This window comes from Mytilus edulis, chromosome 8 (genome assembly GCF_963676685.1).
Source record: "Mytilus edulis chromosome 8, xbMytEdul2.2, whole genome shotgun sequence".
Classification (NCBI taxonomy): Eukaryota; Metazoa; Mollusca; class Bivalvia; order Mytilida; family Mytilidae; genus Mytilus; species Mytilus edulis.
In genome coordinates this window covers 84,641,118-84,656,178 of record NC_092351.1, presented here as the reverse complement: position 1 = coordinate 84,656,178, position 15,061 = coordinate 84,641,118, and the positions used below count along the sequence as shown (strand labels likewise).

Below are 15,061 nucleotides of genomic sequence, written 5' to 3'. Positions count from 1 at the left end.
GAAAGTAATATACATTTACCTTGGAAAGATAAAAGAATGGTCCACTTTCATTATCCAGAAGAATTCTAGAATTGTGGTACATCAAAAGTCCAAAATCAAACAATGGACCTGGAACTTCTTTACCATTTACCTGAACAAAAATATAATTAATAAGCATTAAAAAAATTCAGTTTACAGGAAATGACATATTCCATTGCCATGCATAAGACCAAAGCATATATATATAAAGATATGTATAGATTATCGGGTTTTCTACTTTGATATTGTAAAATATCAGACGAGAGCCACAATGTGAACTTTTTTGACGAGTGAGCGCAGAGAATGAGATAACAATAATGTGTCCATAGTACACGGATGCCCCACTCGCACTATCATTTTCTATGTTTAGTGAACCATGAAATTGGGGTAAAAACTCTAATTTGGCATTAAAATTAGAAAACCTGCCAGGCAGACATGTACATCTTACAATATTAATCCTTCCATACAGCAAATAAAGTTGACTTATTGCTTTTAGTTTAAGAAAAGCAGACCAAAACACAAAAACTTTACACTCAGCAATGACTCCGGTAAATGAGGTCAAGGTCAAATAAAACCTGCAAGACTGGCATGCTCATCATGAAATATTTCTATAAATATAGTAAGTAGACCAATTATTGTTTATAGTATTAGAAAAAAGACCAAAACACAAACACTAACTATAACTACTGAACTATGAAAAATAGGTCAAGGTCAGATGACACCTGCCAGTTGCAAGGTAAGCACATACCAAATATAGTTATCCAATTACTCATAATAATCTTATTACTAAAAAAAAATTTAACTTTTTTTCCCCAAGTAGTCACTGAACCATGAAATTGAGGTCAAGGACAAAAGTCATGTAAACGACAGAAACTTCGTAACATAATGCATCTATATACATGTATTGAACCATGATGGCCAAATATGGTATGATTTTGTTGATCAGCAGAATTTAACCGGCTTTGATTAAAATAGTGATTTCTTTGGGTTTTAAAACTGAAAATAAAGGGTTGGTAACCAAATTTATAAAAAATCTATATATTTTTCTGAAAAGAGGTGAGTCTAGCCGACATTGAAAAAAAATATGTCTGCTCCTTTTATAAGTATTATAAGATTCCAAGTTACCCATGCTTGTTATTGATACATTGGTTAACGCCATTTGACATTTTAGTATTTCTCTGTGGGTTATAAAGTGACTGAAAAGCCATGAAATCTGTTTTAAGCAAGTATAAAATGAATCAGAGAGCTGCTGAAGAAATTCAACAGAGCAAAGTAGGACACTCTAACTAACAAAAATACTGAAAGCTATAACAAACACCAGCCTCAATATATCTATGGTATGCATATCACTTCAAGCATTTATGTTTTAAGTCTATGATTTTAAAATGTTAATTGAGAAGAATATCAATTATTTAGAAATCTGACAAATTCCTGTTACTTTTATATACCATATTTAAAACAAGCTACAAATGAGCAAATAATAGGGCAAGCATGAAGGTTTACAATCCTACTTATATTAACACCTTGTTATATAAAAACAATTTTTATTAGTACTTTCCTATATCAGCTTCTTAGACGTGAGAGTTGTTGATGACGTTCAAAGAAAGGGCAGATGTTTTATATAATTTAAAGACTTTTATTAATATTTCCTCTGGTTAATGTCTTATAACTGTAAATCCATTTTAACAAGTGGTTGAAGGTGCAGATGTATTTAGAAATTTAAATGCCATGATTTGCTATATGGATGAAACCAAACAGGTTTGCCCACACTGGAAATTTCTCGCCTTTTTAAACAAACCGTTTGATTGAAAACATGAATACAATTCTAAATGCCAAACACGTGTTTGTTTACAAAAGATTAAGTAGTGACGCTTACATCAAAAATTTTAATAGACCAAATAAACTGATTCAATATATGTCAAAAGTCTTCATTTGCGACTTTCGCGAGAAGAAAAATGATCTGACTATAAATCATCACAAAAATTTAGAACTTGGACCTTCCCTTGTCAACTACATCTAATAAATTTTCTAGCAAATTGGGCTAGAAAGGGCTTAACACAAAATAAAGTATCTGCCAAAATAAGTTTGTTACCGTATATTGCTTATATTTGATTTTCGAAATATTTAACAAAAAATTCCCTAAATACTGCTTATCTTTCATTATATAATCCAAATAATGTTCTACTTTAGCAGTTATATATTTAAACATATAACACCCACCAATAGATTATGCTCTATCATGTTCCATGCTCTAGGCCTCAACATTAAGACTGGTGCCTGGTCCACAGGTGGTACACCTGAAAACCAAAATCAAGTAGTGTTCAAATTGTGAGCGAGAAAGACCTTTAAATATAATTGAGACAGGGAACTGGGGAATGGGGAATGTGTCGAAGGGACAACAATCAGTCCAAAGAGCAGAAAACACCTGAAAGTCCACCAATGGGTCTTCAACACAGCAAGAAAATCCTGCACCTTGAGACAGTCTTCTGCTGGCCACAAAACAAAAATGTGTATTAGTTCAGTGAAAATGGAGGTCACACAAATTTCAAAACATAAAGATGAACGAAAATTAAAAAAACATACGAGACTTACAAATGCCTGAGGCTCCTGACTTGGGACAGGCTAAAAAATGTGGTGTGATAAAATGTTTGTCTAACTCTTGTACATAAATCAGATGATTAGTTGATCTGCTTACCCTTCCGGAGCACCTGAGATCACCCCTAGTTTTTGGTGGGGTTCCTGTTGTTTATTCTTTAGTTTTCTATGTTGTGTCATGTGTACTATTGTTTGTCTGTTTGTCTTTTTCATTTTTAGCCTTGGCGTTGTCAGTTTATTTTAGATTTATGAGTTTGACTGTCCCTTTGGTATCTTTCGTCCCTCTTTTAAGGTGATATGAATATGAGCTATGTTTTCATCCCCCTATATAGCTAGATCATAAAGTTGAATTTGATCAAAAAACTTGTAACAATGCCTCCACATAAGGGAAAATTGTTTTGATTCAAACCTTCCAGTCATTGGGCATATACTTTACTAAAAATAAGTAAATATATATCATAAGTTTTTGGTTTTCAATAAAAATACTGGTCAAACTTAATATAGATCTTGTTATTTGATCATTTTTACGACAAAATGTCTTTTCAAGATAAAGTCAAAATAATGAGAACAAGAATGTGTCCATAGTACACGGATGCCCCACTCCCACTATCATTTTCTATGTTCAGTGGACTGTGAAATTGGGGTCAAAACTTTAATTTGGAATTAAAATTAGAAAGATCATATCATAGGGAACATGTGTACTAAGTTTCAAGTTGATGTAACTTTAACTTCATCAAAAACTACCTTGACCAAAAACTTTAACCTGAACTTTGCACTATCATTTTCTATGTTCAGTGGACCATGAAATTGGGGTAAAAACTATAATTTGGCATTAAAATTAGAAAAATCATATCATGGGGAACATGTGTATTAAGTTTCAAGTTGATTGGACTTCAGCTTCATCAAAAACTACCTCGACCAAAAACTTTAACCGGACGGACGAACGGAGGCACAGACGGACGGATGGACGAACGAACGGAGGCACAGACCAGAAAACATAATGCCCCTCTACTATCGTAGGTGGGGCATAAAAACATGCTTAAATAAAACTGTCAATTAATTTCCTATGATTGCTCCTAATGTCTTCAATCTGAAATTCCAAAACTACATGTATAATACATGGGTTTGCCAAAGCTTGCATTCAAGCCTTTCAATATACTTAGTTGAACATTTAAATTAAAATGTTTACATTTAACCAACGAAACCCATGAAATTTGGTATCTAATTAATAATTATGAATCCCACCAGTAAGTAAGAAGTTTAATACTTGAATTCAGCTGACAATTTACTCATTCTAAATAATAAAAATAACCTGCAATGTTTCCATGAACAAACTGGTATATGTTATACAATCCTAGCAGTTGGTTCTTCCATGTGGGACAATGTCCATCGTCGAAATCTGTCTGAAATGTAATAATGATGTTACAGTTACATTTGAAAAAGTTTCGATCGGTTTTAAATGTTTCAAATAAGTCTAAAATTACCATAGCTAGACTTAGAAGACACCAACTTTTTAGGTTAATAAACTCTAAATATTTTCAAAAGTTCACATTTAAAGAAGAAGAGAAAAATACCATATTTCTATTTTCCAAAGTGTTTTCATACTTTTAAAGCCTTTTAAACATAAGCAGGTGTGGTATGATTGCCCTTGAGACAACTCTTCACCAGAGACCAAATGACATAGAATCAAACTATAGTTCACAATAAGGCCGTAGACACTTGTCTAATGGGTTGAATATGGAAAAATTAACAAATTACAAGGACAAATAGAGATATAGTTCACTGTCTACTTTTCCATTTCTCTTGTTTTTCATTTGGTATGTAAACAATCAGCTGTTTTTCAAAGTCTTAAGTAAACAATTCTCCATCCCTGACAGTTTGACATAAACAAGGCTACAAATCCTTAAAGAATTTACCTTGTTTTCTCAACACCTTCAGGTATAAAGTCATATTTTCTCAAAAGTTCATTCACTGAAATGAGGGGACTGATTTTTTTTTTTGGGGGGGGAGGGGGGGGGGGGGGGAGTCTCATCAAGATTCATGAGGTGATTTTTTTGTCAATAACAACTCACAGAAAAAAAAATTCCTTGATTACAGATCACGAAAATATTATTAAAAAATAAATCTGTAGAAAAATGGATCACAATAGCAAAAATGCGCAGATCACAAAGAACGAAACTAACCCATCAGGCCCCTCTGGAATGTCTTGTCTAGATGTAAATGAATAATACTAAAATTTCTCCAGAAAGTCTTGAAGATCTGAAAGGCATTAAAAAAAAGTATAATAGAAATTTGATATTATCAAATGTTCCATGAATATTAAAGGTTGGGTTAGACTAGATGTGTCAAAGCGATACGAATGGACAATTCTCAAAAAGTTGTAAAATCTGCAATTTCAATAACACATGTGGACACAAACGTGACGGTAGTCTCACATATCAAAAATCAGGTCAAAATCTGGAGGCGTATAGAAAAAAAGTCTGTATAACTGTGATTTTCAACAATTTTCAAGGTTGTAAACCCTTAATTTTGGCAAAAACTAGCAGAGCGGAACAAAATTTAAATTTGATCTGTAACTCATCATGGTTAACTCACATACCAAAAATCAGCCCAATATCAGAAAGAATTAAGAAGAAAAGTCTGTATAACTGTGATTTTCAACAGTTTATATTAACATGATTAAAGTCCATAGCCTGTAATTTTGGCAAAAATTAGCAGAGCAGAACAAAACTTAAACTGTAACTCATTATGGTTAACTCACATACCAAAAATCAGCCATATATCTGAAGGCGTTAAGAAAAAAACTCTGTATAATGGTTTGTAGCTGAATGACGGAATGACGGAATTACGGACAAGGGTAAAACTATATGGCACCGACAAGTACGTTGCGGGGCCAAAATAAAATTGTTATATTTACCTTATTCTTATTATTATTATGCCCAATGGAAATAAGCTATTTAGAATATAACCTGATAAAAAGCCTTCAATCTAAGAAAAAATTAATCCACTGCATTGATAAAATCTTAAAATACTTCAGATTTTCTACCCTAATTAATTCACCTTAGATGCATATGAAACGATCTTCAGGATATTTTGTCCCTCAATGCTAATCAACTTCATACTTTATTTTTCTTTTTTATTTGAGCATTAATGGTGAGACTTTGAAGACAAAATGTTCCTTTGTCATAACAAATTTAATGTGGGCATCTATGATGAATAATTTACTTTAAAAGTTTTAATACAATACTCACATTATTTTTCTTCTTCTATAGTATATATTTATAAAAAAAATATTTCCAATATTTAATCAAATAAAAATGGAAAAATAAAAATAAAATAGACACAATTAGACGTAAGAAAATATTTAAATCTGTTTGCATTTCTCAATTTTAAAAATATTTTGTTTCGTTGAAAAGATTTTTGGAATTTTCAATTTACTCATTTGAGAAATTGCAAGATAATACATTTTTAGTTTGAACATTTCAATAATCATTATAAAGACAGTTATTAACAACTGTAAAAGGTGTAAAAAATTTAAGTAAATGTTTGCAAAGTCGTCAAAAAGCTGACAATTTTTTTGAACTGCAAATATTTGACAGGCTTGATAAAAAATGGAACAAAGAAAAATGACAACCTTCTAATTGCAATTTTCCATATCTACTTTACACCTCTTTTCACCTGCTTTAACGTGGACAGAAAACGAGTCACACCTGTAATTAGCACCTGAAACAGTCCACTGCCGGTCATAAGTATAAATACAGATCAGATATTGTCATCTTCACCAAAGCACAGTCTCCACTGCATCATGTAAGTACCTAGTTATGGCAATAATATTTCATTTTTTATTTAAAATTTGAAAATATTTAATTTTTTTTTTGTTATTTTTTTGTTAGTTGAACTTTTATAAAACTGTCATTTTATTTTTTTTGGGAAATCCCAGTCTCTACTGAATTATGCAAGTACGAAATACTTACTAGTTAAAGTTAAGAGAAAATATTTTATTTCTTATTTAAATTTAAAAAAAAAAAATCAGTTAAATTTTTAGACAAACATCTTTTCCCCACCAAATTTGAAGACATACATATTTTATTACATAAATAAAATTTTTAGAAAATTATTTAGTTAACATTTTTTTTTAAAGCATTTTTAAAGCAAGCGTTTTATTATGAGTTCATAAAACATAATCTGTCAATAAATTGTCAATAAATATGTAAGACAAATTCTTATTTTCAGTCAAATCTATAAACTATCACAGTGGATTATCCCTCATTTGTTTTCAATGGCTGTTTAGAAAAAAAATCAAAAGCTAGTATATCATAGTTTTACATCTAAACAATCTATGTTTTCATTTCTTCAATGCTTTTTTTTTCTTTTTTAAATATTTAGAAATTGTTAAAGACAAATTGACTTTTATCCATATTACCCTCAAAAGAGGGGTGTTCCTAACAGAGGAAGCTTATACGAAGAAAAGAAGGCATTAAGATTGATAATTGATAAACAAATGTTAAAGAGAAGTACTGTCACCACTTTATGATGTTTTCTTAAATTCCAGATCTATCACATAGATTTTTTTTTTAGCTTTTATTGATTAAAAATAATTAACTGTAGTATCCAAATTTCTGAAACATATTATTGGTATTTTTGGGACATTTGAAATTATTTATTTAAAAATAACCAAATATCTTTCTTATGTTATAATCAAAGATTTCATTAATGTTGATTACTGAATTTTCCATTCACAAAATTATTTTGGAAATAAAATTGCTGCTTAATGAACGCTTTTTCTCAGTTTTTATTTTATATTTGATACACGGAGAAATTTCTGCAATTTTTTTTTATAACAGAAATATACATATGTAAAAAAAAAATGTTTTCATATGAAAATAATATATTGAAGTTAAAGATTTTCGTTCTTTCAGATTTTTTAAGGAATATCACATTTTAAGATATAAGATTATCTCCCTTGTTTAACAAATTTTTGTTTTTCCACTGACAGTGTTTTTTTTTTTTAACAAGATCCCAAATGCCCTGATAAAAAAGTATCAACGTTTTTATCGAATAAAAGAATTGACTTAAAGTTACAGATTTGTTCTTTCGATACTATTTTAGCTAAACATTTTGAAAATGGAGGATTATCTCCCATGTTTAACCTCTTTTGGTTTTTTTTACTTACAGATATTGCCTACCTCGTCGACCCAATCTACATGATGCTGAGGTTTTGTAAGATGGTCATTGTTGTAAGAATTTCAATGACCATCTAACAGTACCCACTATCATGCTTTTAAGTCATCAGTGACCAGTGACCTGTCTACAAGTCTCAGTGACCAATGTCCAGAACTGTGAAACGGACATGAAACTGTGAAAACCAACAACTGTCTCTTTTGTCTTTCACTCTAAATAAAAATGATTTCTAGCATTTAATTATGCATCTTTTATTTTCTTTGACTGGTTTCCTTTTCGATTTACTTTGGGATTTATTTGGTTATATTAAAAAATTTACTTTTCAACTTTTAAGGGAATATAGGTCAAATCAAAAAGCTGTTTTATGTAGTTTTGGCATTATTTTTTAGTTATAAGTACTTTTAAATATTATATTTTTTTTTATTACAATGTACTGATACTTTTTTATAAAATAAGAACAAATTAATTCAATTTATATTGAACTTTTGTTTACAGTATTTGGTTATTTATATTATCAGTGATTATGCACAACCTAATCATGCTAATATTATTAACATTTTCCAAATATTTATTGGTTTCTACTATTTGTGTTATTCATATGAACCACAAATATACCGCTCTTGGCTCTAACTCAAGGTAAGTGACCACATAATCTAAAGCCTCAGTCAAAAGTTTATCCAATACTGGTCATGCACTCTATTTCTAAACAAGATATGAGATATTTGTACTTTTTTTAAGGATTGTTTGAAAAAACGTTGAAATTTTTCAGAATAAGGGATAGCTTAAATTTCATCTGGGAATCATAGGAAAGCTTAAATTATCCAGAATAGGAGAAATAAAAGAATAAGAAACCTTGAAAATAAAATCTGAAAAAAATTATGTATATATTTGATAAAAAATTTATATGATTTTTTTTTTAAGATAAAAAAGGATAAGTTAAAAAGACTTAATTTGTCAAAAGTAGTTTAATTTAAATTTAATATCAACACAAATTAATTGGTGCATGTGCAATGATTGGTTATTTAAAGATTTTTCTATATTTGATGTGTTCTTAATGTTTGTTGTTTCAACCTACGGCTTAAAGAATTGTTTGGTTTAGGTAATTTAAGTCATGCAAGTTTTCACAATTCATTTTATACATTTTTTTATTTTTATTTCTTAATGTTTTTATGCTCAACATATGTTATAATTATTGATCTTGAGTGTACTTATTAAGATATTTCAAAAACTGGTGCATGAAAATTTGTAGGAAACCTTTTTGAGAAGATAGTAAAATTGAATCTGTTCCTATGCATATGTTCAATTTCAAAATTTTATCAATTAGTTCTAAAACAATTATAGTGGGCAGTTCTCCTTTAAAAAGAAAGCATCAGAGCTTTTAATATGGAGTCAATCAAAAATTTAGACAATAAAAAATTTCTAAATTTTTGGCGAGATAAAAATGCTCAGTAAACCAAAATTGCATTTTGGTCTAACTACTAATACCTTAACCAAACAGTTACACATAAGCCTTAGATATAAGAAGATGTGGTATGAGTGCCATTGTGAGAGTTATGCATAAGCCTTGTACTTGTTATTCAACTACAATTTTGATACAACAGATCTTCATAAATAATCTGCAATGTGGAAGTGTTTGGTGTAATAATGATTTGGTGGGGAAAATGATTACCAAACTTAAATTACACCAAGCAATTTGCAGTCTATGTCATCGGAAATTAGTCATGTACCCACCCAGATCTCTGAAGCAAGATTCGAAGAAAACATTTGAGGGACAATACATGCAACACAAATTTATAGGTATTTCAGTAAGTAGTTTATAGCACATATTCCTAAAACATGGTGTAGAACGCCACATGCGGGGTGTCCGCTATGCATGACACAGAGAGGCAGTTTTGAAGCAGAGAAAAACTATCAAGAAAAGTTCAAGTATCAAAGTCTCTTTTTTTTAGAATTGTTAGAACCAAATAACATATTGCACAGAAGGATCCGAATCATAATCTATTTCCAGCAAGCAGAAGCAGACGTTTTCAATGCTCTGTTTTCTCAAATACCTCTCACTAGTTTTCCGTGTTGAAGATTTTGAGGCTTCGTATGCAAGTTTCATGGTAAAAAACTACTTTTGATGATTTTTTCCTGTATGATTTATATAGAAATTAATTCCTATCCGACATGGAATTTAGCCAAATGCCAGCTTGTAAGTAAATAATTATTGGTTTCAAAACTTAATGTGTATCAAAATACAATGTGTCGCTCGGGTTGTCAGATTTTTGCGTCTCAAGGGGTAGAGGCTATCTTTTTTTAAAATAAAAGATTTGCATTTCGGCCTATATTTTATTTTGTAATTCAAATATACTCACTATGTCATGATGACAAATTGCAACCTTAAGGTATTTCATTTGGCACATATTTTAGTCTTGTAAGAGTGTTCCTTTTTATGCTAGAAATAATTCCTGTTTGAATGGTTTTACACCAGAAATTTTTGGGCCGTTTATATCTTGTTGTTCGGTGTGAGCTAAGGATCTGTGTTGAAGACTGTACTTTAACCTTTAATGGTTTACTTCTATAAATTGTGACTTGGATGAGACAGCTGTCTCAAAGGCTCTCATATCACATCTTCCTATATCTATTAATGCATTAAAATGTCTGTATCATATAATTCTGTTCATTTACTAATAAAGCAATATAACTTTGAAAGACATAATTTGTTTTATAATTTTATGGCAGGGCCTTTCATAGCTTGCTATGTGGTGTGCATTTTGATCATTTTTTAGGGTCTTATGGTGCCCTATTTATTTGTTTATACTTCTAAGTCATTTTGGTGGAGAGTTGTCGCAATCAAACTAAATTATCTTGTTTTTTATATTGGATAAATTTACTAATAATTAATAACTAACATGTTATTTGTTTTGTTTTAAAATTGACTACAAAATAATAAAGTTGAAAAGGAGTACTATAGGCAGGTGCAAATATCAAATTCTACCTGAACAGAGGGATAATTATCAAATTATTTAGTGAATGTGACATTACCAGTGGGATCTCCTACATTAAGATTTAATACTTATAGGTAAATTGCAATTAAAACAGTTATTTATCTTAACTGACACTACCCCTGCGAGATGAAATTCATGAACTGATGAACCATCATGAACTGTTCATGAATGTCCATGAACAATGCATGACTGTTCATAATGAGTTCATTAAGTTTGTTCATGAATAGTTCATAAAATGCAGTTCATGAATATTTTCTGAACTTTAATGAACTGTTAGTCATGAACATTCATGAACTATTCATAATCATTTCGCAGGGGTACACTACACATGTACACAATACAGCAGACAAGGATATAAACTGCTACAATTGGTATGGATAGTTGTTTGAGGAATTTGGCTTTAAATATCATATCTCCTTATTTCATACTAACTAGTTAAATTAAGCTTTCCTCAAATCATTGTTTGATACCAGTTTTCATTGATTTCGTGGGTACAGTTGATCACAAAATTTTTCAACAATTTTTTTTTTTAATGGAATGGTTGCTAACTTTGCTAACACTTGAAACTTAATATCCAGTACAAAAAGGCAAGTTTTCTTCAATCTAAGGAAATTAGTACCCAGGGAAATAAATGATTTCACAGCAGTAAAAAATGATCAAAAGTCTTCTCAGTAGCTGAAATGACAATATAATACTACTTATGCAGTTCCTGACTTCACATAGGCATTTCAACATGTGGTAGTGTTAGACCTCTTCCTTCACCAGTTTTAATCTTTTAGTGCACTAGAAAACAAACCTGTATCCCTTGAGCTGTTGTTTTCAAACTTGCTACGAAATGACTTGTGTTGCTAGGAGACACATCACCAAGGTCAACATGTCTACATTGTAACCTTTGTGGAACAGGTCTGACTTTCCAGTTTCCATGGAGAATTGCAGATTTTTTGCTGAAATCTGGCAGACCACCAGTGGAGTCTAATAATAACTTTCTTCTTTGTCTCTCTTGGAAAATCTGAATCAAACAAATGATTAAATTAACAGAATAATTAAACAGCTTGCTGTATAAAATCAAAATGACATGTTGCATGATCAATGCTCTGACAGTGATTTTGCTAGCGCTCGTCACTTTCGTATTTTACGAAAGGGTTTTCTCATTGACGAAAGTATTTCAAATCAATTTCGTCACTTTAATTTTGAAAGTGTAAAAAAAAAATCGCAATAAAAACTATAAATCTACCTGTCTTCATGTTTTTGACAAGTTTATGACCTCCAGGTAATTAACATTTTCAACAGGTGTTACAAGTTGTGATTACAACTAATCCGCTTATCGCCATCAGATGGGTCACTTATCCGTAATTTATTAATTAACCCCATAATTGAATGACCATCATAATTATTTCCCCAGGAAAATCAGTCGGCATTTCAACAACAAGGAGTATAATTTCGTCATTTAATCAAAAATGTAACAACCATGACAACCCGGACAGTTCGCATTTGAATTTCAATATTTCCCAAACGATCACAATCTGAAGTTAGTTTGTCGTAGATTCGTCATTCGAAGGCATTTAATAATTGTTCATAATTGTAAATTTTTCTTTAATATATTGTTAATTTGTTATCCTTCTGGCCATATCTTTGACAATTTGTTTTACTCAACCATCTCTGTATATTCAATATAGTTAACCAAATAGCTTTTGAGCACTGATGGGTAAAGATTGCTTTCAATATGCAATGTAAAATGCATTTATTTATAAGGCAAGTCATATATGTTTAATTGGAATTATCTTAAAATGTACGTACAACTTCATCAGGAATTTATATTAATTATAGAATAACTAATCGAAGAATTCAAATAGAGAAAAATATTCAACAAGTGACCAAACAACACATTGATTCACGAATGCGTCCAGCGCATGAGTTATAATCAGTGTTGTTCGGTCACGAGTTGAGTATTTTTCGATATTTGAATTCTTTGATTAGTTATTCTTTTTATTACATTGGCAAATGGCTTTTTTATGAAATTAAACTAGAAAATGTAAGGACCTATACCTTTTTCTACACATTCCCAATTTGTTTTGATCAGACATTATCAAAGTCTTGACAACGCCTATTGTTGTATTAAGTCAGAGGAGTGAAATAACCATGTTTATTGCACATGTGAAATTATCGTTTTTTATTTCACTGGTAAATCAATGAAATTCATTGCAACCAATGTAATAATTACATTTATCATGAACCAAATCATATTTTCACTAGATCAAACAAGTTTTAAATTGATTACTAAAACTAAAAGTATATTATTCCATTCTAAACTTGGTCATATTTCTAGTTCTATGTTTTTTTTTCATCTCTGTTTGGTTTTTTCTTTTCTAATTTTGCAAGTATTTACCCCTTCAACATCATTGTCGAATGTATTCACCAGGTCTGCTACAAACTTTACAGCCTCTGGTGTGAGTAGCGTTCTGTAATAGTGTTCATAGTTCACAGGGGGACTACTAACTTCTATATTGGTTAGACCTAGCTACAATTTAAATACAAATAGTCAGGTTACATCAATACTATATCATTACTTCTTAAGGTGGTACCTAACACTACAGGGAGATAACTCAATTATCAGAACGTTTTAATGACATTGTGTTCTTAAGGGAATATTAAGCTTCTCAATGATCAAAATAAGTGTTTGTCAAACTGCAATATAACCAGTGTAATTTTTCTGATTAAATGGTTGGTTCAATTTTTTTGATTTTTTTATATTTTTGTCAAAGGGTCAAGGTAAATACTTTGTCAAAATTTTATGAAAATTAAACGAGCCAAATTAATTTTAGTGAAAGTGTTGGGTACCACCTTAAAATACTAATTGCACACAATAATTTCTGAATTTACAGTATATGACCTTTTAAAGTCTTGTTATGATGGTACAAAATGTACCAAACGCCTTGGTTAACATTAATTTGGCTTGTTTAATTTTCATAAAGTTTTAGCAAATTATTTATTATGTCCCTTTGACAATAATATAAAAGTTTCAAAAACTTGAACCACACACTTGGTTGGAAAAATTTTGTTGGATATAATATATATAGCAGTTTAACAAACACTAATTTTGTTGATTGAGAAGCTTAATAATTCCTAAACTGTAAAACATGTTACAATAGAATATGATTAAAACGTTCAGCTGAATTTACAGAGTTATCTCCCTATATTGTTTAGTACCAACTTAACAAATTTAGAACATCCATAATGTTTTTCACTTCTCTTGAATATCTTAATTAAATACCCAATAAGTAATCAAGCATGTCAAACATAGTCTTATCAAAAGAAAATTTCTTTGAAAATGATCATACTAATGTTTTGTTAATTTTCTCTGTGCAGAATTCTAAGATGATTCTCCTGATTCCTCGTCAGCCATTGTGATGTCTTTTGTAAATTGTATTGTTGGTTTGCAATCCCATTGTTGTATACACAAATGATTTATTGAAGTATCAATTGAGAGTTATTTCTCAGTAAGTCAGTCAGTTTCTTTGTTGAATTAATGAGATGAAACATTGAACTCTAATAAAAAATTATGAGCTACCGGTAACCTAGGAAAAATCATTAAAGGCATGATTTTAAATCTGAAAACTTGAGGTTTTTTTGGGGATTGTAAGAAAAATTTACTTATACAAGTGAATTTTTGAGAAAATTAAGGAGAGATTATTCAAACATTATAATTAACTTATATGTGTATATTTTTTTTTACTTCTTTAAGTAAATAAAAAATACTTCCACAAGTAGTACCACTGACTTGGCCAACAAGGTATCTGGTGTAAGATGATAAGTGGGACATTTTCTATGGAAAAACATTACTAAAATTTAAAGGATTTCTACGAGTCATAAACATGATAAAATTCAGAAACTGTCTAACATCATTAATATCAGACAAATGACCGAATGGCAATTGTCTAAAATCTGTCTAATGACACATGAATGAGAAGTACGAATATTTTACCTTCTGAAGTCCACTCTTCAAATGTAAGCAATCCTGAGATGAATCAAAACTACAAATCTTTGTAGTAATACAGGGTTCTCTCCCTTTCACCAATAAATGATTCTTTATTATTTTCAGTCTGTCCATTTCTGATTTTTAAACCATTTCCTAATGAAGAAACAATAAAAACAAATAATTTTTATATAACAAGAGTGCACGTGCTGAAATGTCTCACCTTCTTTACTAATCATTGATATTATGTTGTTAGTCCTAAATATAAAGCTTTACTATAACTGTCACAGTAACTTAACATTAA

At 30.2% G+C, this 15,061-nt stretch overlaps 1 protein-coding gene across 1 annotated transcript in view; it reads right to left on the bottom strand.

Moving 5' to 3' along the window:
• LOC139486471 (malate synthase-like) overlaps positions 1 to 15,061 on the bottom strand; it is a 32,526-nt gene that overhangs the window by 15,566 nt on the left and 1,899 nt on the right. Inside the window, exons 2-7 of the mRNA XM_071271356.1 lie at positions 14,767 to 14,913; positions 13,171 to 13,302; positions 11,581 to 11,793; positions 3,926 to 4,016; positions 2,239 to 2,315; positions 20 to 130 (exon numbers count right to left, since the gene is read on the bottom strand). Coding sequence (XP_071127457.1) covers positions 20 to 130; positions 2,239 to 2,315; positions 3,926 to 4,016; positions 11,581 to 11,793; positions 13,171 to 13,302; positions 14,767 to 14,892 — 750 coding nt within the window. The 5' untranslated portion in view covers positions 14,893 to 14,913. The remainder of the gene's footprint in view (positions 1 to 19; positions 131 to 2,238; positions 2,316 to 3,925; positions 4,017 to 11,580; positions 11,794 to 13,170; positions 13,303 to 14,766; positions 14,914 to 15,061) is intronic.